Source organism: Delphinapterus leucas, chromosome 17, assembly GCF_059928025.1.
Source record: "Delphinapterus leucas isolate spDelLeu-1000000601 "Yukka" chromosome 17, BTC_Dleu_Yukka2, whole genome shotgun sequence".
NCBI classification, from domain to species: domain Eukaryota; kingdom Metazoa; phylum Chordata; class Mammalia; order Artiodactyla; family Monodontidae; genus Delphinapterus; species Delphinapterus leucas.
The window spans coordinates 64,045,551-64,070,461 of record NC_143145.1 but is presented as its reverse complement, the minus strand read 5'-3'; the positions used below and the strand labels follow the sequence as shown (position 1 = coordinate 64,070,461).

Below are 24,911 nucleotides of genomic sequence, written 5' to 3'. Positions count from 1 at the left end.
CTTCATCACTTTAAATATGTCCTGCCAGTCCCTTCTGGCTTGCAGAGTTTCTGCTGAAAGATTACCTGTTAACCTTATGGGGATTCCCTTGTGTGTTATTTGTTGTTTTTCCCTTGCTGCTTATAATATGTTTTCTTTGTATTTAATTTTTGACAGTTTGATTAATATGTGTCTTGGCGTGTTTCTCCTTGGATTTATCCTGTATGGGACTCTCTGTGCTTCCTGGACTTGGTTAACTATTTCCTTTCACATATTAGGGAACTTTTCAGCTATAATCTCTTCAAATATTTTCTCAGTCCCTTTCTTTTTCTCTTCTTCTTCTGGAACCCCTATAATTCGAATGTTGGTGCATTTAATGTTGTCCCAGAGGTCTCTGAGACTGTCCTCAGTTCTTTTCATTCTTTTTTCTTTATTCTGCTTTGCAGTAGTTATTTCCACTATTTTATCTTCCAGGTCACTTATCCGTTCTTCTGCCTCGGTTATTCTGCTATTGATCCCATCTAGAGTATTTTTAATTTCATTTATTGTATTGTTCATCGTTGCTTGTTTCATCTTTAGTTCTTCTAGGTCCTTGTTAAATGTTTCTTGCATTTTCTCTATTTCCAAGATTTTGGATCATCTTTACTATCATTATTCTGAATTCTTTTTCAGTAGACTGCCTATTTCCTCTTCATTTGTTAGGTCTGGTGGGTTTTTATCTTGCTCCTTCATCTGTGGTGTGTTTTTCTGTCTTCTTGTTTTGCTTATCTTACTGTGTTTGGGGTCTCCTTTTTGCAGGCTGAAGGTTCATAGTTCCCGTTGTTTTTGGTGTCTGTCCCCAGTGGCAAAAGTTGGTTCAGTGGGTTGTGTAGGCTTCCTGGTGGTTGGGACTAGTGCCTGTGTTCTGGTGGATGAGGCTGGATCTTGTCTTTCTGGTGGGCAGGTCCACATCTGGTGGTGTGTTTGGGGGTGTCTGTGGACTTATTATGATTTTAGGCAGCCTCTCTGCTAGTGGGTGGAGTTGTGTTCCTGTCTTGCTAGTTGTTTGGCATAGGATGTCCAGCACTGTAGCTTGCTGGTCATTGAGAGAAGCTGGGTGGTGGTGTTGAGATGGAGATCTCTGAGAGATTTTTGCTGTTTGATAGTATGTGGAGCTGGGAGGTCTCTTGTGGACCAGTGTCCTGAAGTTGGCTCTCCCACCTCAGAGGCACAGCACTGACTCCTGGCTGCAAGCTATACAGACAAAATCTCACACAGAAGCATACACATGCACACTCACAAAAAGAGGAAAAGGGTAGAAAATAATAAATCTTGCTCTCAAAGTCCACCTCCTTAATTTGGGACGATTCTTTGTCTATTCATGTATTCCACAGATGCAGGGTACATCAAGTTGATTGTGGAGATTTAATTCGCTTTTCCTGAGGCTGCTGGGAGAGATTTCCCTTTCTCTTCTTTGTTCGCACAGCTCCTGGGACTCAGCTTTGTATTTGGCCCCGCCTCTGCGTGTAGGTCACCGAGGGCGTCTGTTCTTCACTCAGACGGACGGCGTTAAAGGAGCAGCTGATGCGGGGGCTCTCGCTCACTCAGGCCGGGGGGAGGGAGGGGTGCAGATACGGGGCGAGCCTGCGGCGGCAGAGGCCGGCGGGATGTTGCAGCAGCCTGCAGCGCGCCGTGCGCACAAACTGAATTTTGAGAAATGTATTTAAGTTAATGTAATTATATCCATCTGGCAGGGCTAATTTTAGGATTAGCAGTAATGTGTATAAAATCTTTGCCACAAGGTCTGACGCTTAACTGGTTTTCAATAAATGATATAAATTACTTATTATATAATTTTGGATATATGTACATGTTATATGTTCCTCAAATAATTATTTAATTCCTATTATGTGCCAGGCACTATTCTAGGGGCAGTGAACAAAACAGTCAAAAGTCCCTGACCTTCCTCCATTCTAGTGGAGGAAGATTGAAAATAAAGAAGCTAAATCAATAAATATATGTTGTATTAGAATGTGATGAGTGCTATGGAGAAAAATGAAGCAGGGAAGAAACGGTTAGAATGAGATAGGAGGGAGAGTGGACATGAGTTGCAGTTTTAAGTAGGGTGTTGAAGGATGATGACAGAAAGTGACATTTGAGCGCACAACTTCAAGAGGGATGAGCCCTAACTGTTTGTCCTTTTTGTTTACTGTGTTGAATTGTTTGTTGGATCGTTCCCCCTAATTTTAAGTGCTTTCTGTTAAGAGTATTTAATATCTTGAAGCATGCAGGTGGACAAGAGAGAAAAGAGTATTTCATGCAGAAGATAAAAAAGAACAAAGGCTCTGAGGTAGGACCCCTGGAATTATGGAATGGTGTGAGCAAGGAACAGAAGATTAGAAATTTAAGGTAGCCAGATTGTTCATGCTGTAGAAGCCACCAAAATGATTTTAGCTTACTCAGAGTAAGATAGGAATAGGGAGTGACATGATCTGCCTTAAGCATATACTCTGAATATGTGTTCTTTGGCCCCTAAACGAATGAGAAATAAAAGGCAAAAGAAAATAGTCGTCACCCATTCTATCCTAAAATGTCCGTGTATATCGATCAAATTAAGTTCTCTTAACACTCAGCTTCGTGAAAGAATTACATGATGCAATTTAGAGTTGAAACAAACTGAAACTTTCCAACCACACCTGAGTATAACACAAAATGAGCTACTTCTTCATTTCACAGGTTTCCATTCAGTAGAAATGAAGCCCTATTTGTTATTGACACAGCTATTTTGTCTTACTTAGGGAGGCAAAGTTTAGTCATTAATTTTACCTTCTTAATATAGTACTTAATATTCATAAACTTATATTTCATTCTTACTTCCTCATTCATCAGTGTAAAATAATCTCAACATAACCTTCAAATGTGAGGAACAGAGATCCTTCTAAGATACCTTGAAAAGCAGGAAGGAGGGTTAATAAAAGATGCATGTGGACTAAAACTGGAAGGTCATTAGGTCCTGAGGAAGCTCTAAGTATTGGTCCATCTGCCAGCCTCTATGCTTCTCTTAGCTCATCTGTCCGTTCTCTAATTGCCGATCTTCTTCACTCACTCCTGTGTACCTTTCTTGTTCTCCCATTCCTTAGCTTGCCAATGCCCAACTTAATAAAACCTTAAAACATTCTATTTCAGACTTAACTTTGGGCAAATTTATTTAGGATTGTGGCTCAAATTTCTGGAACAGAGCACCTGAACTAGTTCCTCTTCTCAAGCTATGTGACATAAATCACAGATCATTACCCAGTCTATCAATTAGTTGTACTTTGAGCAGATGCCCTATACCCTCTTCCCATTAGTTGGGATAGAGGCATGAGTTCACGTGGTTAAGAACAGAGTCACTTAGCAGAAGTCATGGGTGGTGCAGACTCCATTACAGGAGGCGTGGATATGTCAGGGAATGACTGACATGTTTAGAAAACAAGTATTTGTTTATATTTGTAATAGTCTTCAAACTAGCAAATTTGAAAACTGAAGTGAAATGTTTTATGTAGAAAATTTGTTAGTAACTCTATTAGTATTAATCTGGTGCAAAGATTCTCAATGGCAGTAGAGAGACAAACCTCTGGGAAATACGTACCCAAATTTTCTGATGATATAGTGGAGTAATATATAGTTTAAAAAAGCAAATTCATTGTATCTCTTACTTTCATAATACCTCAAAAAGTAAAGCGTGACAAAATCTTGGCTGGTTGGGGTTATGTTGAAGGTAAATTAAGAATTTAAAAAGTGATTTTAGAAGTTTCTACATTCATGGAACACATGACTTCTATTTACAGATGACATGATTTTCTATGTAGAAAATCTCAAGGGATCTACCAAAAAACCTAGAACTTATAAGTTTAGTTCTAACAAGGTCATAGGATCCAAGGACAATATACAAAACTCAGTTAATCCTATATGGCAGCAATAAACAATAGGGATTTGAATTTTAAATACAATAGCATGCAGGCACATATACACACAAATAGTTATGCATAAATGTAACAATATATGTGTATGCTGAAAACTATAAAGCACTGATGAAAGAACACAAAAATTTAAGGATATATATACTGTGTTTATTAATTCAAAGAATAAACATAGCATAGATGTCAGTTCTCCCCAGTTGAATCAATGCAATCTCAATCAAAATTCCAGCAAGTTTTTGGGTTTTTTTGGGGGGATGGAGTTTGTGGTTTGACGGCCTGATCCTAAAATGTATATGGAGAGGCAAAATAACTAGAATAGCCAAAACAATTCTGAAAAAGTAAAACTTGGAGGACTCATTCAACCCAATTTCTAGATATTATAAGGCCATAGTAATCAAGTCAGTGTGATTTTGTAGAAAAGATAGACATTTAGATCATTGGAACAGAATAGAGCATCCATAACTCAATCCACACAAAAACAGTCAACTGAAATTTACAAAAGCACAAAAGTAATTCAGTTGATAAAGTATAGTCTTTTCAACAAATGGCAAATGATTGTCCATATGCAAAAAAATGAACCTTAATACACACCTTATATTCATACAGAGTGAAGTAAGTCAGAAAGAGAAAAACAAATATCATATATTAATGCATATATGTGGAATCTGAAAAGTTTGGTATAGATGATTTTATTTACAAAGCAGAAATAGAGACACAGATGTAGAGAACAAATGTATGGATACCAAGGGGGAAGGGGGTGTGGGATGAACTGGGAGATTGGGATTGGCATATATATACTATAGATACTATGTATAAAATAGATGACTAATGAGAACATACTATATAGCACAGGGAACTCTACTCAGTGCTCTGCATTGACTTAAATGATAAGGAAATCCAAAAGAGGGGATATATGTCTACATATAGCTGATTCACTTTGCTGTACAGTATAAACTAACACAATATTGTAAAGCAACTACACTCCAATAAAATAACTCAAAATTAGTCATAGACCTAACTGTAAAACATATGTCTCTAAAAACTTTTAGGACAGTAGTTTCAACTCTCTCTCTGGGACAGTTCAGCAATGGCTGGAGACATTTTTGATTGTCACTACTTGGAGAAGGATGCTATTGGTGTCGAGTGAGTAGAGACCAGGGATGCTGCTAAACATCCTACAATGTACAGCATAACCATACCCACAACAAATAATGCTAATTTTTTAGTTTGGATAAATGTACTATGGTTTTGTAAGATATTAGCATTAGAGGAAACTTGGTAAAGGGTATATGGGAACATGCTGTACTCTTTTTGTAACTCTTCTATGTATCTGAAATTATTTCAAACTAAAAAGTAAAGCTTGTGTATCACTACTTTAGGGTAGCAGACTACTTCAAACATTTGGTAATTTCATAATTTATTTCTATGACAGCATCATGTACTATAGTTGAAGCATTCTGTTTTGATTTCTGTTGCAAAATGACTTGAATCCTTCAATGAAATTTATTAAATGTGTAAATATTGCCAGTCATGTATTAAATGCTAAAATTTTTGAGACTAAGAAAATATTTTCAAAAGTCTTCTCTTAAAAGGGGGTCTTCTTTGATTATCTAACCTAAAATACTACCTCTTTTCACCAGTCTGTTTTTTTTTCTTTTCCATTAGAACTTGTTTTCTGTAGTAATTTTGTTTATTTATTGTTTACGGTTTCCTCTCCTAGAATATATGCTTCATGAAAGCACAGACTTTATTGTACCAATAGGATCAGGACCATCACATTAGAGATGGGTGCTTAATAAGTATTTGTTGAGTGAATGAATTATCTATTTGTGTTGCATCTTCCTGTTAAGTGGTCAGTATTTAAAAGTTGGAGCTTCTTCTTTAAACCCACTGGCTCTGAATATATTAGTCCCAACCCTAGTAATTTCCCCTGAGTGAAACTCTTTCCTAAGCAGAAAGATGTATTGGTCTACACACTTAAGATTTTTCACAGCAAAAGACAAATCCCTTTCCTCCTTTCTGTTGGGAAGGAGGCAAGGAGATGACAGAGTAAATAACTGTTGTTTTGTACTTTTCTGTCAGATCTTTCTGGTTCTACTAGAAGGCTTTTATCTCACCATATTGGATGCCCTGCAAACTAAGCTCCTTTTATTTGTGATAGTATTTGGACCACTGCCAGGACAATTTATTAGATTTTCTTCTGTTTAATTATTTTTTTTAAGTAAAATGCTCCTGTTAGAACCAGATTATTTCAGACATAAGAAAGTTTGTGATAAGCATCAAAGATGGAAATTGGCAAACACATGTCCACTTTCCACATGGTAGCATCTGGTGATTGAGTTATTTGCTGAGCTTAGCAGTGGAGACACAAACAAAGGAATTGTCAACCCCACCTGGGAAGGTGTGAAAAGACTTCAGAAAGGATGAGACCCTTAGAATGAGCCTTGAAAGAAAAGGAATAAATCAGCATGCAAGAGTAGCTAAACTTAAATTGTGAATATTGCCACTTGTCTACATTTTCTTCATTTTAAATGTGATAGAAAATTAATTCACCTTTAGGATAGTATCTTAAAGAACACTAACCAATCCCCTACTTAGAAAATTTCTTATACAGGAAAATGTACTTCTTTCTTACCATTTTGTAAGGAGAGGTAGAAAAACAAACCCCCAGTTTATTCCTAAATGAGAATAACCATTTTTGCATCTTTCTCAAATACTAGTTTTGTGGATCTAGATGAATACATATATTTTGATATTTAGACATTAAAAACTGTTGGAATTGGCAATTATCAATGTATCTACCTAGTTTGTTTCTCTTATTCTGTAAGATTTCCTATTAGGTCAGAATCAAGACTGAAAGATGTTTCACAACTAATAGCGTTTAGAAATCAAAGAAAGTTCCATTGAGATTGTGAGAAGATGACGTTGAAGGGTCATGTTCATTTAAATTAGTTATGTTTTAGGGCCTTATCTATCTTTAAGTAATCTGTATTATAAAAATGTATTTTCTGGATTATTTAAATAGGTTTTATTAATTAATTTACAATTCATCTTTATTAACTACCGTATGCGTGGCTTTATCCATTAGGTGCTGAAGGAAACAAAAGGTCATACATTCTTTCAGGGGAGAGAAAACATTTTAAACAACTGTGAATAGAAAAATTAATAATAATTGTATTTAAGATAAAGTAGTAAGAGGAACATGATCAAATAATAATGCACAATGCAGGCAATTAAGTTCTATGGGCAACTAAAGGAGGAAACATTAGCGTTAGAGGCAGACTTTTGAGATACTGCGTGTTCAGTTCCAGACCACCGCAATAAAGCGAGTCACATGAATGTTTTTGGTTTCCCAGTGCATGTAAAAATTATGTTTACACTATCCTGTAGTCTAAAAAGTGTTCAGTAGCATTGTGTCTAAAAGAAAAAGCAATGTATGTACCTTAATTAAATACTTTATTGTTAAAAAATGCTAAGCATCACCTGAGCTTTCAGTGAGTCATAATCTTTTTGCAATAGTAGCATCAAAAATCACAGATTACCATAACATATAATAACAATAAAAAAGTTTGAAATATTGCGAGATTCACCAAAATGTAACCAGAGACATGAGCAAATGCTGTTGCAAAAAATGGTACAGATAAACTTGATTGACACAGGGTTGCCACAAATTTTCAATTTGTAAAAAACCCAGCATCTGTGAAGTGCAATAAAGCGAAGCACAATAAAACAAGTTTATCCCTTATCTACAACTATCATGGAAGTCACAGCAATTGAGAAGAAAGGAATTAAGATGCCCCTAGAAGTTTGAGCAGGATCTGAATAGAATTTGGAAGAACTTTCTAAGCAGTAAGAACATATTGACTAGAGATATGAAGATTGCATTGACAGAGTACTATACAAACCGTAGAGTAGAAATGTGTGTTTCTGGAGAAATATTTACAGTAGATTTGATGAGATGTCCTTCTTAAACTGGCTGTCAATGAAAGAATGGCTTAAAGAAAAGAAATGCTTCTAATTGTAATAGAACTATCTTAATCCTGAAAGGGGTACTTCCTTCAGCAGATCGCTTTAAAGCTTATTTTAAAAGACTTCTAATGGAGTTCCTTTGTATAAAGCAATATTCCTCAAAGTGTGATAGGTTAATGGTTTTTACATAAAAGTGTTCTGTAGTCAAATTGTGGAAATGCTATGTTAGTGTTAAACTTTTTTTAAAAAAGCTTTATGAGTTTACAGAGTTTTAAATTACTTACATGAATTATGAGTCTCCAAGAGAAAATTATCTGACCTCAGAACTCTCTGGGGTTTTTATTATTATTATTATTATTATCATTATTTTTAATAATCAGTAAGTTTTAGTGTTTCTTGAGACAAACTTTAGAAAATGCTGATTAAAAGCATCCACATACATATTTGAAAGAAAATGTTCATTGAGATAAAACAAGTCTAACAGGGGGATAGAAATAATAAAATAATATAGTATCCAAGATCATTATTAACCAGCCTGCCTTGTCTTTACTTACCTTGCTAGTAGCTAGGAAACACAGAAGGGAAATATAACCATAAAAGCCTGGGTATTTTTTTCCAAGCATTTGACACACCATGCTGAATAAAAATTTTTGAGTGCGAATTTTCTGTAAAATTCAATTCTATCATAAAGAAATGATAAAAATCAAGGTCAAAGGTTAAAATAAAATGGAAGAAAATTTTAATAACTTGTAATAAAGCATTTTAAAATATTGTTCCTTATTTTGCCACAATCACAGAATTTTTTCAACACTGTTGGGAACGTTACAGACAGCCTTCAAGGAAACATCTTAAAGAACAGTTTTAAGTTTCCCTTTAGAAATTTAAAATTTCACCATTTCATAGCTGATCGTTTACCAATAGCACCAGTTCATCAGGGTGGAAATGTACCACATAGCTGACCTGTTTAGTGGTGTAAGGAAGAATAGCCTACTTTGAAAAGTCCATCTGAAGAAAAAGCTTGCCGAAGAGTCATTTGCTCCTACAAAGTGTTAGTAAACTCCCTTTTCTGGAGTTAATAATGAAAACCAAATAGAAAACATAGCTGAGTCAACACCTCATTAATGGGGTAATCAGTGAATTCTATACAACAGTCTGTACAATTCTATACAGCTACCTGCACCAGTGAGGAAGAAACTCCATATAGGTTGGGGAGAGTGAGAAAGAGATGCAGAGAGACAGACACGAACTGAGAGGAAGGTCTTACCTCCACACATTGAGGATGGCACCTGAGTGTCGTCAGTAGATCACATAAAGCCAGTCAGCTCTTAACCAGGTGGTGATGAGGCCGTGGTGGCTGTTTTAGAACTTTTGGCTTGCCTAGAATAGTGTTTTCAGTTCCCTTTATAAGTAAGTGAAGACTGTTGGCAAACCTTTCTAAGCTGCATCTGGTATATACAAAAGTTTCTTTAAAAAGACTAAAATTTAACATGGGAAGTAAAGCAGTGTTCCTGTTCTTGTATAGTTTGGCGGTCCAGGTCTCATGTACATTCTCAATAATAAGAGAATAAAGGTTATATTTCAGTGAAAGTGAGAAATCAAATAGTGGTGCTGTATTAAAAATCTTGATCTTAAAAAATTCTGTTGGGGGAATTCCTGGGCGGTCCAGTGGTTAGGACTCTGCACTTCCACTGCAGGGGGCCCAGGTTCGATCCCTACTTGGGGACCTAAGATCCTGCAAGCCGCATGGTACAGCCAAAAAACAAACAAACAAAACCCCTGTTGGGATTCATTAAGTGAATCTGACAGTGTTAATACATAAGTCATTTATTATCAAAGGAGAAATGTTATCCAAAGTAAGCAATTGTAATACTGTATGAAAATATTTTTATATACAAATAGAGTGTCAAAATTAAATATATACATTCCATTAATTAAAAGGCCAACATATATTATTCTCTTAAAAATATAGTTCCCAAATTGCAAACTCATTTAGACAAATTTTATTACACATAAATGACAAAAGTAACTAAGTACTATGGTTTAGCATCCTTAGAACAGATGACTTTCTATTTTGTGAAATTATTCTTTATCTTCATTTTAAAACATCTGTTATATCATTTATTAAAGGCACTGTGTTATACATTTGTGTTTAATTACATCTCTCAATTATCTTGGATTCCTTTATGCTACTGCTTCTTTAAGCTGTATGACTCTTGTTCCCATGGGCCTTATGCATATCTCACTGTAACTCTGAAACATTTCCAGCACAGATGACAATTTCCACTCTCATTGCAGCATGCTGATGCATAGTGGGCCATAAAATTATTTTGGTAATAATGAAATGTTAATTTTTAATCCTTGTAAACTTTATACATTTCACAGAATTTATATGTCTTCTGAAAATTTTAAACAGGTTTAAAAAGTATTATTGCAACTAATATCTTACATAGATTGTCTTACAAAAATCAGTTCAGAATTAATACCGATTGATATATGTCCTCATGCATGTGAAATAGTTTGTTGATTGCAGCGTTTGGTTTCCACTGTTTATGTCCATCTTCTAGCACTACAGTAAGGATTTCTCAATTGCCGTAATCCGTTTTTACCAGGATGCATTCAGTAACTTCCAGAAGGCATTTTACCCTGGAAAATTGCATAAGCAGATAGATTCTTGGAGTATACAAATAAAGCTCTTAAGTTTTTATATTGCCACTCCGTATTTTTCAATGTTCTTTAGCGCCCCTCAAAATTCTATTCCAACAAGTTTTTATCTTTTGTAGTAGTATCTTTAGGAAACACAGGTCATTCTGTTTTTTCTGTTCCTTTAAAGACTTATTCTCTTCCTAGAGAAATAATATAAAAAAAGTTTTTAAGTTCACATTTTTATAAAAATACACATTTTAAAATATTTAATCTTTAATATCCATTATGCTAGCTTATACTAAAAATTTGGTTTAATTAAAAAGAATCTTGAATGATATTTTTTAAAACTATGGTTTCTAACTATAATTGTGATCATTGATGTGTAGGAAAGTCAAGGTTGTTGCAGTTTAAGATTTAGGATTAATTAAAGAGCTATGTTAGGTGGATGTCATTTTCACCACTGCAACAGTGGACATAAAGAGTGCTATTTAAACTTTTGTGAGAAAGATTTGTACATTATTCAATTGAGTTTTTTACAATGGAAAAAATGTTTTTATGGAAGGAATAATTAATACTGAAAATATTCAGTTTATTTTGTCAAAGATGATTAATAAGGACATACCTGATAAAGCTTGTTCCCTAGTCTTCCCTAGAGTATGGAAGATGCCTGCCTCATAAGCTAGTTTTCAGTCCCTGACAAAAATCTTAATAAGGGCTACCTGTACAACCTACAGAAAGTGGAGAAAGAGATACCTCACACGGAAAAGACATATAAGAGAGTAGCTGTACATATACTCAGTTGTATTTCCGTGAGTCTCTGCGAAGTGGATTAGTACAGGGTTGAGTAATTTCTTCATTTAGATAACAACCAATTATTGGGTGTTTGCTAGGTCAGGTATTGTGCTCAGTGCTATACATACATTATTTCATTTTATCTACTTAATAATTATGAAATTGATGATTTCACCTTTCATATTTGAGGAAACTGAGATGTAAACAGGATAAATAAACCGCCATGGTCACACATCAAGTAAATGTAATGACTGGGTCTTAAGCTTGTTTGTCCTATTTTTAGTTTAGTCACATTCAGATCTCTTTTAGCTATATATTTAGTAACAGTAACATATACCCTTTAAATAATGCATTTAAAAGATTAGAGGACAGATTTCAAAGATAAATATGAAGGAGAATTTCTCATATTCTTCTCTTTAATGAGGGTCCCAGGACATCTTTAAAAAGTACAAATTGAAGTTTATATGACTAAGCAGGTTTGAAATACATAGATGTGAATATTTCATGACTTTTCTCAAAGATCAAGATTGAACATTCATTAAAAAGACAAAAAAACAAAGAACCGTGATTTTGCCTCTGTAATCCTGGGAACACAGATGTTATCTCCTTTTTCTAAACTTTCTTTCTAAATTCCCTTAGCCAGAGGCCCTCAATGTATTTATTTATATTGCTCAGTTATTCATTTCAACTATTCCACTTCAGGTGGAATTCCTAGAGTTTCCTGAGTCCCAGGGTGTGCAGACTCACACTGCTTCTCTTAAGAGGAATAAGGAATTTCCATATATATATATAGTGGTCAAATAACATAATAATGGAAGTGTGAAAAAGGAATCTATCACTCTCATGAACCAGGTGTGTTCATTTTTCTATGTCTCATCCTAGTTAATATTTATATCATTGTAATGTATAATCAGATTTAATTAAATATTCTGACTTTTTCATTCATATTTTCTACATTGGAATGTAATTTTGTGTAATAATCTAATAGAATGTGTGCAAGTATATATAAATATAGAATATTCAAATACTATTATACATATACAGTATATACTGTACAGTCTATACTAATAAAATAGGTATAAAATGGGTTCTCATTTTTAGTATGTATTTCTTTACTATAGTAACATTTTTTCATTGTATCTTGTTGTCTAGTTTATTTTCTCCTATATTGTTCATGTCCTTTGCTATTACCTACTGAGGTTTTAATTTTGTTTCTTTTTAAAAAATCAATGCTCTGACTTTTTCCCTAGCTTCTTTAGTTTTAAAATAGTGGTTTTTAAAAATTCAGTTTAAAGGGATCCAATTTCTAAGGGGTACCTCCCTTCTCCTTTTACCAACATTATAATGAATATTTTCAAAATCGAGCATATAAAAGGAAACAATTCAAAGAGAAATATTAAGGAATTAAGTTGAGTAAAAAGCTGATAAGAAAACTATACAATCACTCTTACCAAATTCTTAGTGGGTTGGGCTTCACCCAGGGAAGTTGATTTTCTTCCTTTACCCTTAAAAACCAAGTCATATTTACAATATTGATTATTAATCCTTTATTACTCCTTCCATTAATATAATTGCTAATTTTCATATTACTCTCAGCCCATCTAATCTATTTGAATTTCTACTTTAAATTATTTATTGTTAGTGTGGCAGAATACTAATTTCATTTAGAAATTGAATAACAGGGAGAAGGGAGAAACAAGAGAGGTTAGTCTTCCGAATAACCTGGATGCATAATTTTGCAAATATGCCCAGCACTGTGTTAATTGCTGTGAGTTATGAAAAGCTAATATAGAAGGGTATACTAACAGAGACAAAAAACTAGAATTTTAATCAACATGAAAATAACATTAGCATTAAGTTGTTAAATCCTTAGCATAAATTTTATTAAGCTTTACCCATCAGAAGCAAAATGAGATAACTATAAAAAGCTTGTAGCATGCCTAACTCACGAAGAAAATTCAATATAGCTGACCATCTTTAACATCTTGCCTTCTCATTTCAAGAAAAATTTGGATTGTAGCAGGTTAATTTTGTAACATAATTTTATTTAATTTCAAGATTAGTTGATTTTGGAATATGGTAATCAATGCAAAGCTCAACACATGAGAGAAAGAATTGCAAATATACAGCATACCTATAACCTTTAACCCTTTCTAGGCCAAGAGGTGATATCGCTAGTTTGCTCTGCATTCTTTTCAGTTAAGCCCTGACTTGAAGCTTATGCACAACATAAGCCATTACTAAGTAACTGTATGTGTAAGCAACATGAAACGAACTTGCTATTCCTGCATTAGTTAGTACAGTAGTCTCTCTGTATTTGTGGGGGATTGGTTACAGGACCCCAGTGGGTACCAAAATCCAAGGATGAATGCTCAGGTCCCTTATATAAAATAGTGCTGAGTTTGCATATAACCAGGCACATGCTCCTGTATACTTTAAATCATCTCTAGATTACTTACAATACTCAGTATAATGTAAATGCTATGTAAATAGTTGTAAACACAAAATAAATGCTGTGTAAATAGTTGTTGATGTGTCTTGACAAATTCGAGTTTTGCTTTTTGGAAATTTCTAGAGATTTTTTTTCTGAATATTTTTGATCCACGGTTGAATCTGAGGATGCGAAACCCATGGATATGAAAGGCTGACTGTACTTTAAATCACTATAAATAAGGATTAAGAGATGGTAGGCTAGAATGTAAAGTCTTCATGAATCTTAAGCTTGGCCTTAAAGGATGCATAGAACAAGAGAGATCAGATTTACAGAAAAGAGAACAGTAGAAATTCCATATAAGGGACTAACATTAGTAAGGGGACAAGATTGGAAATAAGCTTGGCAAATCCACAACACCAAGAGGAGACTGGCTTGCATCAAGTAGATAATGTAATGATAAATGAAGTGGTCCAACTTATACGGTCCAATATATATTTTCATCACTGTCAATAGGGCTCAAGGACAATCTTACCATTTTACCTTCTATGGGCAACTACTAGTATTAAAAATTAAAAACACACACAATCCTTTTTCTATCATAAAAATGTTAAAATTTTCTTTTAAAAATTATAAGAAATATTTTTGGCTTTATGTGGCAGCTGGTAACATTCCTGAAGAGGGAGTAAAAATAATAATAGTAATTATAAAACATTTATTGAAACTTTTTAGTACTAAGCACTCTATATTATGTCATTTTCACATCCTATAATGTAGGTACTATATTTTTCTCCACTTTGCAGATGAAGAAACTGTTGTCTAGTCTCAAGATAATGTCTTCCAAATTTTGTTTTATTGTTTATATTTCATGACCACTAGCAGTGAAGTAGGAAAAACTTAGCCCTATACTTATCAAAATTATTGAGGCAAAAAACTTGAAAATTGTTGGACATAAATATGCCCAATTTTTATGTACAAATATATTTGTTAAATACATTTGATTACCCGTTTTATTGGCTATGAGTTCTTATAAGTGTGTACATATATGGATTAAAATTATTAAGACATTTTAGAAATAAAAATTTACCATTCCTCACCCAACTTATCACACTAGCCTCCTTGAAAGTTATTATGACAATAAAATTGATTATTTTCTTTCATTTATTTACTTTCCTTTTTTATTTTCTTTTTTCTTTTTTTTCTTTTTTTGCGGTATGCAGGGCTCTCACTGCTGTGGCCTCTCCCGTTGCAGAGCACAGGCTCTGGACACACAGGCTCAGCGGCCATGGCTCATGGGCCTAGCCGCTGCGCAGCATGTGGGATCTTCCCGGACCGGGGCACGAACCCGCGTCCCCTGCATCGGCAGGCGGACTCTCAACCGCTGCGCCACCAGAGAAGCCCTATTTTTCTTTTTTAACTGAAGTATAGTTGACTTACAATGTTGCTTTCATTTAGTTTTAGTACCTTTTTAAAAACAATTTCTTTGCCCTAGCCAAGAGATGAATAGGTATTTTACAAGTTGAGGCTTTCGTCTTCTAGAATTGAGTAAATGTATTTCAATTTTCTTATAAGCACTTAGATTTCTATGCTAACGGATTTGATCATCAGAGAATGACAGTATCTTATCACTGGAGTTGTTGACATTTTTGTTCAAACAGTCCTCAGCTTACCTTGTTGGTGCAGTTCAACAGTGTTAATGTGCCCTGTGAAACTGTTGATAGGTGAAGATTGAAATCGTCACTGATATTCATTTTAAGGAATTGCTTCAACTTTCGAGCAGCACGATATAAAAACGAAGCTTCCTATTACAGAAAAAACATCAGAAGGGCTGTTTCAAATAAAATATTAAGAAGTGATAAGCTTTCCTAAGGAGCCTAAGGCCAGAACTGTATTGCTAAGTAACACCCCACCTCCACCCCAGTTTTCTTCTATTCCAGTTAATCGCATGACTGAAGAGCAACTGAACTGAAACTGTTTAGCTCCCAGGTGACAGCCTAAAGTGCCTAGAACCCAGTTTAATGATTATCTGACTTTTTAAAGTCTCTTTTCTTTGCTATGTGTGATCTTATCGCTTATGAGTGAACATATAACAAGTTTATTCAATTTTAAACAAGATAACTAAAGGAGAGGTCTTCTGGAAGCAATAATAGTGAAAGGTATGTGTGACTTTTCTTATTGTTATTATTTTTGCCCTTTTTGAGCTATGGACAAATAGCTGGCAATAAGAAAATAAAGGGCCTATTCACCTAAAACAAGTTTTTCAAATATTTAATGTAAGAAATTTTAAAAAAAGCAGAATTTATGGATATACTCTTAAATGCCATGAAGTTAACTCAGCTATTGTGAGTTTTAAAAAAGTCTATTGAATAGCACACTAGTTTCTGCAGAAAGAGATGACACAAATTTTTGTTGGAAGTTCTGTAGATTGTAATATTATACCAAATAGAAGTGGTAGTGGTTTGAAGATAAGCAAATATTGAAAGAAAAACTTTCAAAATGCCTACAGCTAAATTACACCCATTACTTGTGTGTGTGTGTGTGTATGTGTGGCAAGGATTTTCCTGCATAAAAATTTTAGAAATAAGAGATATGTGTCTTTGAATTCAGCAGTTCTTCTAGTATTTTCAAGGTGAAAATGAAATGCTAAAATTAAAAGGAATATCAAATAAGCATAGGGCTATTTGTAAAAGAAAAGTATAAAAGACCATAGTATAACTTATCAATGGGAATTGTCGGGTTAGAGCCAAAAGACTGTGTTATTAATATAATCAATATAATTAACAGAGATATAAAAAATATAAGCTTCTATGAAATCAAGCTTGAATGACATATAAACTCCAAATAATTGTCATTACCTTATTATCATCACATGAATGTTTTTTAAAAAAGTTAGGTTCGTTATTCAGGCAATTGCTATCAAAGTCTATCATGCTGTCCTGTAATAAATAATATAAAATAATATGGTTAAACTGGGGACCTTTCTATCATGTAGTAATTATAAAAATAACAATGTTATAATACTTGGTATTTATATGTGCATTTTAAGGAAAATAACTTTAGTCTGACTTAGCTGACTAGGCAGGAAGAATAGTTATCTATAGTTGAAGAATAAACAAGTATATACACAAACCCTCACGTATTTAGAGCTTCCCCCAGACTCCATAGGTTAATCTGAGAAATCATTGAGAGAAACTGGCTTTTTGGGGGAAATAAAAGTACCTATTTTAGAAGTTATACTATATAGACAACGTACTATAAATTTTGAAATCATGAAGTTGAGATCCATTTAAGAGGTTATTTGGTCCAATTTCCTGCCACTATCAAACAGCAACAAAGGGAATTTACTTTAGAATGAAGGCAAAGCCTCTTGACAGTGAGTAAAGTTGAAATTCATTCTGCAACATTTAAAATAATCCAGTTGGGGATGTTTGAGGTAGAATTTAGCTGAGAAAAAAGTGAGATTGAATATGTACATTGTCATTGTCATGTAAGAGGCGGGGAAGGCAGACTGGCACATTCTCATTTTTCTTTTCTAAGGAATGTAGTATTAGAAGGTGGGGATTAGCTGAATCAAGAATGTACTTGAGGGCTTCCCTGGTGGCACAGTGGTTGAGAGTCCGCCGGCCGATGCAGGGGACACGGGTTCGTGCCCCGGTCCGCGAAGATTCCACATGCTGTGGAGCGGCTGGGCCCGTGAGCCATGGCCGCTGAGCCTGCACGTCCGGAGCCTGTGCTCCACGACGGGAGAGGCCACAACAGTGAGAGGCCCACGTACCACAAAAAAAAAAAAAAAAAAGGAATGTACTTGACATATTAGGAAGAATTTCCTAAGGATTCAGATTCTTTATGCACAGGATTGGACTAGCTCTGTCCAGCAAACTAACCATTCCATGATATCAGAGCTTCTAGAAGGACTTCAAGCAATTTTAGCCTATGTGTTGTCATCTAAGGAACAGATAAAAAGTGGAGTAATGGCAGGATGTAATCATGAGCTTCTAATCTTCATCTGCCTCTCAGAAAAATATGCATTACTCTTCTCACCACTGAAAAGCACAAATGGTCTCTGGATTCATCCTGACTTTAAATGTATCTGTTTTATCTATAGGAATTACAGCCTGAACACGTAATCATTTATTTAACCATTCAACACTTACTACAGGCCAATGGGCAAAGTCCTCTGCCAAGCTTGATAGGGGAACAAAGACAAGAAAACACAGTCCCATTTTCTTATGCCATTTGATGTAAAGGGCAGATGCTGCATCCTTGGACACTTGTACATCACTTCTTATATTTGTAAAAGTATGCTTATGTAAACAGAAGATTTGTTAGTGCCGAACATCCCAGTCATACTGCAAATATCTCAAGTGCAAATAGATATATTTTTCTATAACTATCCTCATGTTGCCATTATACATATTCCTGAAAAGACAGTGGAAAATTAATGTTTGCCTGTTAAATCATTTTCCTATTGACTTGCATTTAACCCTAAGAAGGATAATAAATCATGTATACATTTCTCTCTGATAAAACATGCTTTTCATTTTTGCCATGCCATCCATCAAATAAAGAAGATAAACAAATGTGCAGCTAATCTGTATGATGTTTTCCAATTTACCAAAAATATTATATGAACTAGTACCTATTTCTTGGAACATTTTAACCAATTGCATGACACACGAGTATTTGAAAAGCCATATTGGTTAAGCCATTTCATTGCTCCAGGTATTTAACAAAACTCATTTTTGGCAGATACAGAAAGGGTGTTTTTATACCAGGTAATTTGTTTGCCAGATGTGTACAGCAGTAGATAAAACTCTCACTTAAAAGTTTGACTCAAAAGGTTGACTCCTATAAAAGTCACAATTATAGTTGACTAGTTGACTTTAGTGCATTTTATGAATAGATTTAACATAAGCATACATGAGTGCCAACTACAGTTGCTTTCTGAAATTGTTTCCATTTAAGCCCTGTGAGAAGGGTGGCTCAGACTAAGATATGTAGAATCATGGAGTTGGAAAGAACCTTATATATCTATCTTTTGATTTAACAAATAGTAGAATTACTTTATCAGTAATAGTTTCTTACAGGCATCTTGACATATTTGAATATTTCTTCATCTTTATTATGAATATGAAAGAAACAAGAGACAAGCCAAGATCACATTGACTGTGAACTCAGTATTTTCCAGTGTAAAACATTATGTTACATAAGTTGTTCCTAAAATATCTAACGTTCTTTCGATATGTAGAATTGCATTTTCTTTCATTTTAGCGTAGTTTTCTTCTATCTTTGAATTTTTTTCTAATGCATGCACAGTAGCCCCTTCCCCAGAAACACTAATTATATACACAGTTGATTTTCTATTTCACTTTTTTCTTTTATATATTTATCTTTGATTTTTTTAAGATTCAATTTTGTGTGGTTTTCTCCAACATGTCTTCCATATGCCTGTTCTAATGGGGAACTCATGGTTACATGTGTTCTAAGTGAACTAATGTCTATTTACTGCCCATAAATGATTCTCATTGGCAGCTACATAACTGATAGCTGTCTCCTTTCTATTCTCCTTCTATTTTGTAGGTCTGGGCCTGAGGATTGGGGTTTTGATATGAAGAAGAAAGATTCAGTCTCGTGTCTTACTATTCTTTGAAAATGAACTTGGTCCCTACAGAAATCTTTTTCATTTCTGATTATCACTATCACAGCACACTCACGGCCCAAAGTCTTATGGCATATAAAGACTCATTTGGAGGACCTTTTGAAAAGTGAAACTTATTTTTAATGAAATCTGTAGCCTGTATGATAATTGAAAAAGTCTGTATTGTTCTTGGAATCCTATTTCAAATGTTACAAATTTTACCATTAGGTAGCTTACCAGATTATTGTAAGAATTGGTAGTTAATTCCTTGCTTAAATTAAAAGTCATTCATTTATTCTTCAATCAAATACTTGTCGAACATCTACCATGTGCCATATAGTAGTGAAGAGAGAATTGTGATCAAAATCACAGAGGGTTCCTTCCTTCAAGAAATTTACTGTCTGGTGGTAAAGACAGACATCAATCCAATAATCACAAACAAATCTCAAATTAATAATTTTTATGAATAAAAAGTATATGCTACCATAAAGCCTATAAAGAAGGATTTTACTTAGGAACCTCAGTAAAGCCTTCCCTAAGAAAGGAACACTTCAACTGAAATCTGAAGCATGAGTAAACTAGAGAAAAAGAAAATAGAGGAAGCGTAAAGATGTAGAAAACAGCATGTATGGCTTCAGTTAAGTGGGAGGGAATAATGGCAGATAGGCTGCTGGATGAAAGAGAGCAAGGGAAAGCCGGTATATAGCTGAGAAAGCAAGAGAAATCACCGGTTTCATACGAAAGAGATCTGGAGGAAACTAAATTATGCTGGGGCTTAAGGACATGTTAAGGAGCTTTGTCTTGATCCTAAAATCAATAATTAATGACTAAATACCTTTTTCAAAGATCATATTAATAGCAGCATGGTAAATGGTTTGGAAAGGTTCAAGAAAGTATGTGTGTGAATCTTTAGGAGACAATTACATAGTGCTTGAAATAATGGTTTATTGGACTTGGTGGTGGGAAAGAATGTAGAGATAGGTGAAAAGACTTGAGAAATATTTAGAAAGCAAATATAACACTATTTGAGAATTAAAGTTAAGGAAGATTGACAGACCAGGGATGATTCCTGGGTTTCTGTTGTGTGCAGCAGGATATACTGTGTTGCCATTCACTGAGATAGGGAATAGTAGTAGAGATGGTGTGAATAAAATATGTTTGGTTTTAAACAGATGAAGCTTGAGTTTACATTCAGAGATCCAAGAACATACATAAAGAAGCCAGAAAGTTAGAAAACCTGGGGAATAGACTGTTTTAAGAAGGTGGTGATCCATAATATACAATGCCAACCGAAAGGTCAAGTTGTCTTGTACAAAATCTATTCACATAAAGAAAGCAAGTCTAAATTAGAAAAACAGCTGATAATAGATGGTAAAATGAAGTATTAAGCAGATATGATATTTGTTTTGAGATAATATTTATAAGCAAGAACATATGCTTATAATAAAACATGCTTATAATAAAAATCTTTCAAAAGAAAAAGGTGTTATATATAAGCGTATATTCAAATGCATATGCATATGCACAAACATGAACATATGTATAAGAATTGACTAATTAATCTTCATCTAACTTGCTGGGATAATCAATATTCTACTCCTTCTGTAAAACATATTGACTAATGCTCACAGTATACCAAAGACTCCCAACTCCAGTTTCTGATATACTCATGTGTTTTTGCATTCACAATTGGAGTTGCATATTTACTAAGTCTATTCCTTAACACTAAGTTATACTTATTATTTAATTAGATCACTTAATTAAATACTATATAAGTCAAAGAATATTAGAATGAAAATACAGTTGTGTGTAGGACTTTCAGTTTCCAGTCTGGGAGGTAAGGAGCTTAGAAGTCACCATTCCATCATAACAAGTAAAATGCTGAACAAACTGAAGAATCAGCAACTCTTCTTATATCTGTCAGAGAAGTGAGGTCACAGGGTAAACTGCCTCCCCAAATATTGGAGAAACAGACAGCTGATGCAATAATTACAATTTAGAGAACCAGAAACCCAGGAGCGGAAACCTCCATGTGAACCAATGCTGGGATAGAAAAACCTGAACTGTAATTGATAAATTACTGGAAGCTCAGAATGGACAAGTCTTAGAAATAAAATTCCAAGGGGACCTACCACTGGAGGTCCCCCCTTTGCTCACACTTTTTCTGAGCTTTACTTACAGGAGTTCTATGAGATCCTCACAGTGAATATGAGAAAAATCCCCATGTGCTTCTGGCAGAGAGAGGAAAAAAGCATTGATTTTAAAATATGCCAGAGTGTTATGTTATTCTTAACAAGGCCTCCCCTTATGAGAACCTAACCTGCTGGAATTTTATCAGAGCCTAACCTATCTGGGGTAAGGGAAATACCCAGCTCCAGTCCTTGCTAGATATCCTTTCTCACCTAAGTGGGTAGGTATTGAGAAGCACTGGTAAAGTTTACAATCCAGGGGCACAGACTCATCAAAAGACTGAGACCTAATCAAAGGACTATAGAAAGCTTCCCATCTCCCCACACCTTATCACTATATTACTAAAAGCTCATTTACCACAGGTTTATTTATGCAGAACATCATGTCCACCTTCCAACAAAAAATTACAAAGCATACTAAAAGGCAAAAAACACAATTTGAAGAGACAGAACAAACATCAGAACCAGAGATAGATATGGCAGTGATGTTGAAATTATCTGACTGGGAATTTTTTTTTTTTTTTTTTTTTTTTTGCGGTACGCGGGCCTCTCACTGCCATGGCCCCTCCTGTTGCGGAGCATAGGCTCCAGACGCGCAGGCCTAGCGGCCACGGCCCACAAGCCCAGCCGCTCCATGGCACGTGGGATCCTCCCGGACCGGGGCACGAACCCGCGTCCCCTGCATCGGCAGGCAAACTCCCAACCACTGCGCCACCAGGGAAGCCCCTGACTGGGAATTTTTTTAAAAAATTATTATTATGCTATGACCTTTAATGGGAAAATATGCAGAAAAAATGGATAATGTAAACAGAAAGACAGAAATTCTAAGAAAGAATCAAAAAGAAATGCTAGAGATAAAAAGCACTGTAATGGAATTATGGGCTCTTTATTAAATTAGACATGGCTGAGGAAAGAATCTCTGAGCTTGAGCATATGACAATAGAACTTCCAAAACTGAAAAGAAAAAATAAAAAAATACCAGGGGAAAAATGGAACAGAATATCTAAGACTGTGGACAACTACAAAATGTGTAACATATGCATAGCAAGAATATCAGAAGAAAGAGAGAAAGGAACAGAAGCAATATTTGAAGCAATAATGGCTGAGAATTTTTCCCAAGTCGATGCCAGACATCAAACCACACATCCAGAAAGCTCACAGAACACCAAGTAGGATAAATGCCCCAAGTCATATACCTAGGCATATCATATTCAAACTTTAGAAAATCAAAGATAAAGAAAACATCTTGAAAGAAGCCATGGGGGTCAGCGGGGGAAAATTACTTACAAAAAAGCAAAGATAAAAATTGCATCCAATTTATGTTCTGAAATCATTCAAACAAGAAAAAAGTGAAGTGAAATATTTAAAATATTGAGAGAAAAACCCACCAACCTAGAGTTCTATACTCTGAGTAATTAGCCTTCAAAGGGAAAAAAGAAATAAAGACTTTCTCAAACAAAAATTGAGGTAATTTTTTGCCAGTAGAACTGCCTTGAACAGAATGTTAAAAGTTCTTTAGAGAGAAGAAAAATGATACAGATCAGAAACTCAGAGCTACATAGAAATAGAAAGAGCATCAGAGAATGAATAAATGAAGAAAAAAGTAAAAACTTTTATCTTCTTATTCTGAATTGCTCTAACACTTTGATTAAAATAATAATGGCAACAATGCATTTAACTATATATAATTTGATTACATATATACATATATATACATATATATAAAATACATGCTTATATATAAGTGAAATCAATGAAGCAGTGATATGAGGGACAGGAGGAAAGAAAAGAATTATTAGGAATATTTTGTTATTTTAAGGTACTTGTACTAATTGTGAAGTGGCACAGAGTTATTTCAAAGTGGACTTGGATCAGTTGCAAATATATATACCAAACTCTAGGGCAACCAGTAATGAAAGTTTAAAAAGAAGTATAATTGTTATGCTAAGAAAGGTCAGAAATGGAATCATAAAATGTCACAATCATAAAAGATAAAGTGTGAAGACAAAAATAGGAACAAAGAATAAGAGCAAAAAATAGAAAACAGTAAAAAACATACGGTAGATATTGGTCCAACTATATCAATAATCACTTTAAAATGTCAACAGTCTAAATACACCAATTAAAAGACAGAGATTGTCAGAGTGGGTCAAAAAAACACAACCTAATTATATACTGTCTATAAAAAACCTACTTTTAATATAAAGACACATATAGATTAAAAGTAAAATGAAGAAATATATACTATGCTAACATTAATGAAATGAAAGCAGGGTAGCTATGTTCATTTTAAACAAAGCCAACTTCAGAGCAAGGAAAGTTATCAGGATGAAATGGACATTACATAATGATAATGGAGACAATTGTCCAAGAAGATATGATAATTCTTAATGTGTACGCGGCTAACAACAAAGAGTCTAAATACATGAGGGAAAACTGATAGAATACTAAGAGAAGTAGATGAATCCACTATTGTAGTTGAAAACTTTAATATCTTTCTATCATAAATGGACAGATTCAGCAGGCAGAAAATCAGTAAGGACATAGTTGAACTTGACAGCACAATCAATTAACTCTATATAGTTGGCATGCATAGACAACTTCATACTTCATCCAACAGCAGCAGATTACATAGTTTTCTCAAGAACACATTGAATATTCTCCAAAGAGAGCAAATTATGGGCCATAAATTGAATCTTAACAAATTTAAAAGAATAGAAATCATATAATGTCTGCTATTAGATCACAATAGAATCAAACTAGAAATCAATAACAGAAAGACAGCTGGGACATCCCAAAGTATTTGGAGATTAAACAATACACTTTGAAGTTATATGTGGATTGAAGAAGAAATTTCAAGAGAAATTTTAATATTTGAAATAAATAAAAATGTAACATTGAAATCTATAGGATGCAGTGAAAGCAGTGCTTAGAGGGAAATTTATAGTATTGACTGCATGTGTTAAATAAGGAAAGTATCTAAAATCAATAATCTAAGCTTCCACCTTAGGAAACTACAAAAGGAGAGAAAATTAAATCCAAAGTAAGCAAAAGACAAAAAAAAAAGTAATAATAAAAGTTAAAGCAGAGATCAATTAAATTGAAAACAGGAAATCAATAAACTCAACAAAAGAAAAAACTTCTCCTTTGGAAATATAAATAAAATTGATAAGCCTTAGCCAGATTAACTAAGAAAAAAAAAGACACAAATTTCCTAATATCAAAAATGAAAGAGGGGACATCATTACAGATCCCATGAACATTAACAAGGATAATAGATACTCTAGATGATAATTGATAATCTAGATGAAATTGACCAATTCCTTAAA

General features: G+C 34.2%; 1 protein-coding gene across 3 annotated transcripts in view; it reads right to left on the bottom strand.

The window, feature by feature from the left end:
• Nucleotides 1-8,187: 8,187 nt before the first annotated feature.
• The window catches only part of IL7 (interleukin 7), a 56,391-nt gene continuing 39,667 nt past the window's right edge, over nucleotides 8,188-24,911 (bottom strand). Inside the window, exons 3-6 of one of the 3 annotated variants that reach the window (XM_022555001.3) lie at nucleotides 16,611-16,691; nucleotides 15,426-15,557; nucleotides 12,776-12,829; nucleotides 8,188-10,732 (exon numbers count right to left, since the gene is read on the bottom strand). In XM_022555001.3, the coding sequence (XP_022410709.1) occupies nucleotides 10,613-10,732; nucleotides 12,776-12,829; nucleotides 15,426-15,557; nucleotides 16,611-16,691 (387 nt within the window). In that variant the 3' untranslated portion in view covers nucleotides 8,188-10,612. The remainder of the gene's footprint in view (nucleotides 10,733-12,775; nucleotides 12,830-15,425; nucleotides 15,558-16,610; nucleotides 16,692-24,911) is intronic. The other 2 variants (XM_089899027.1, XM_089899028.1) reach the window with 2 other exon arrangements.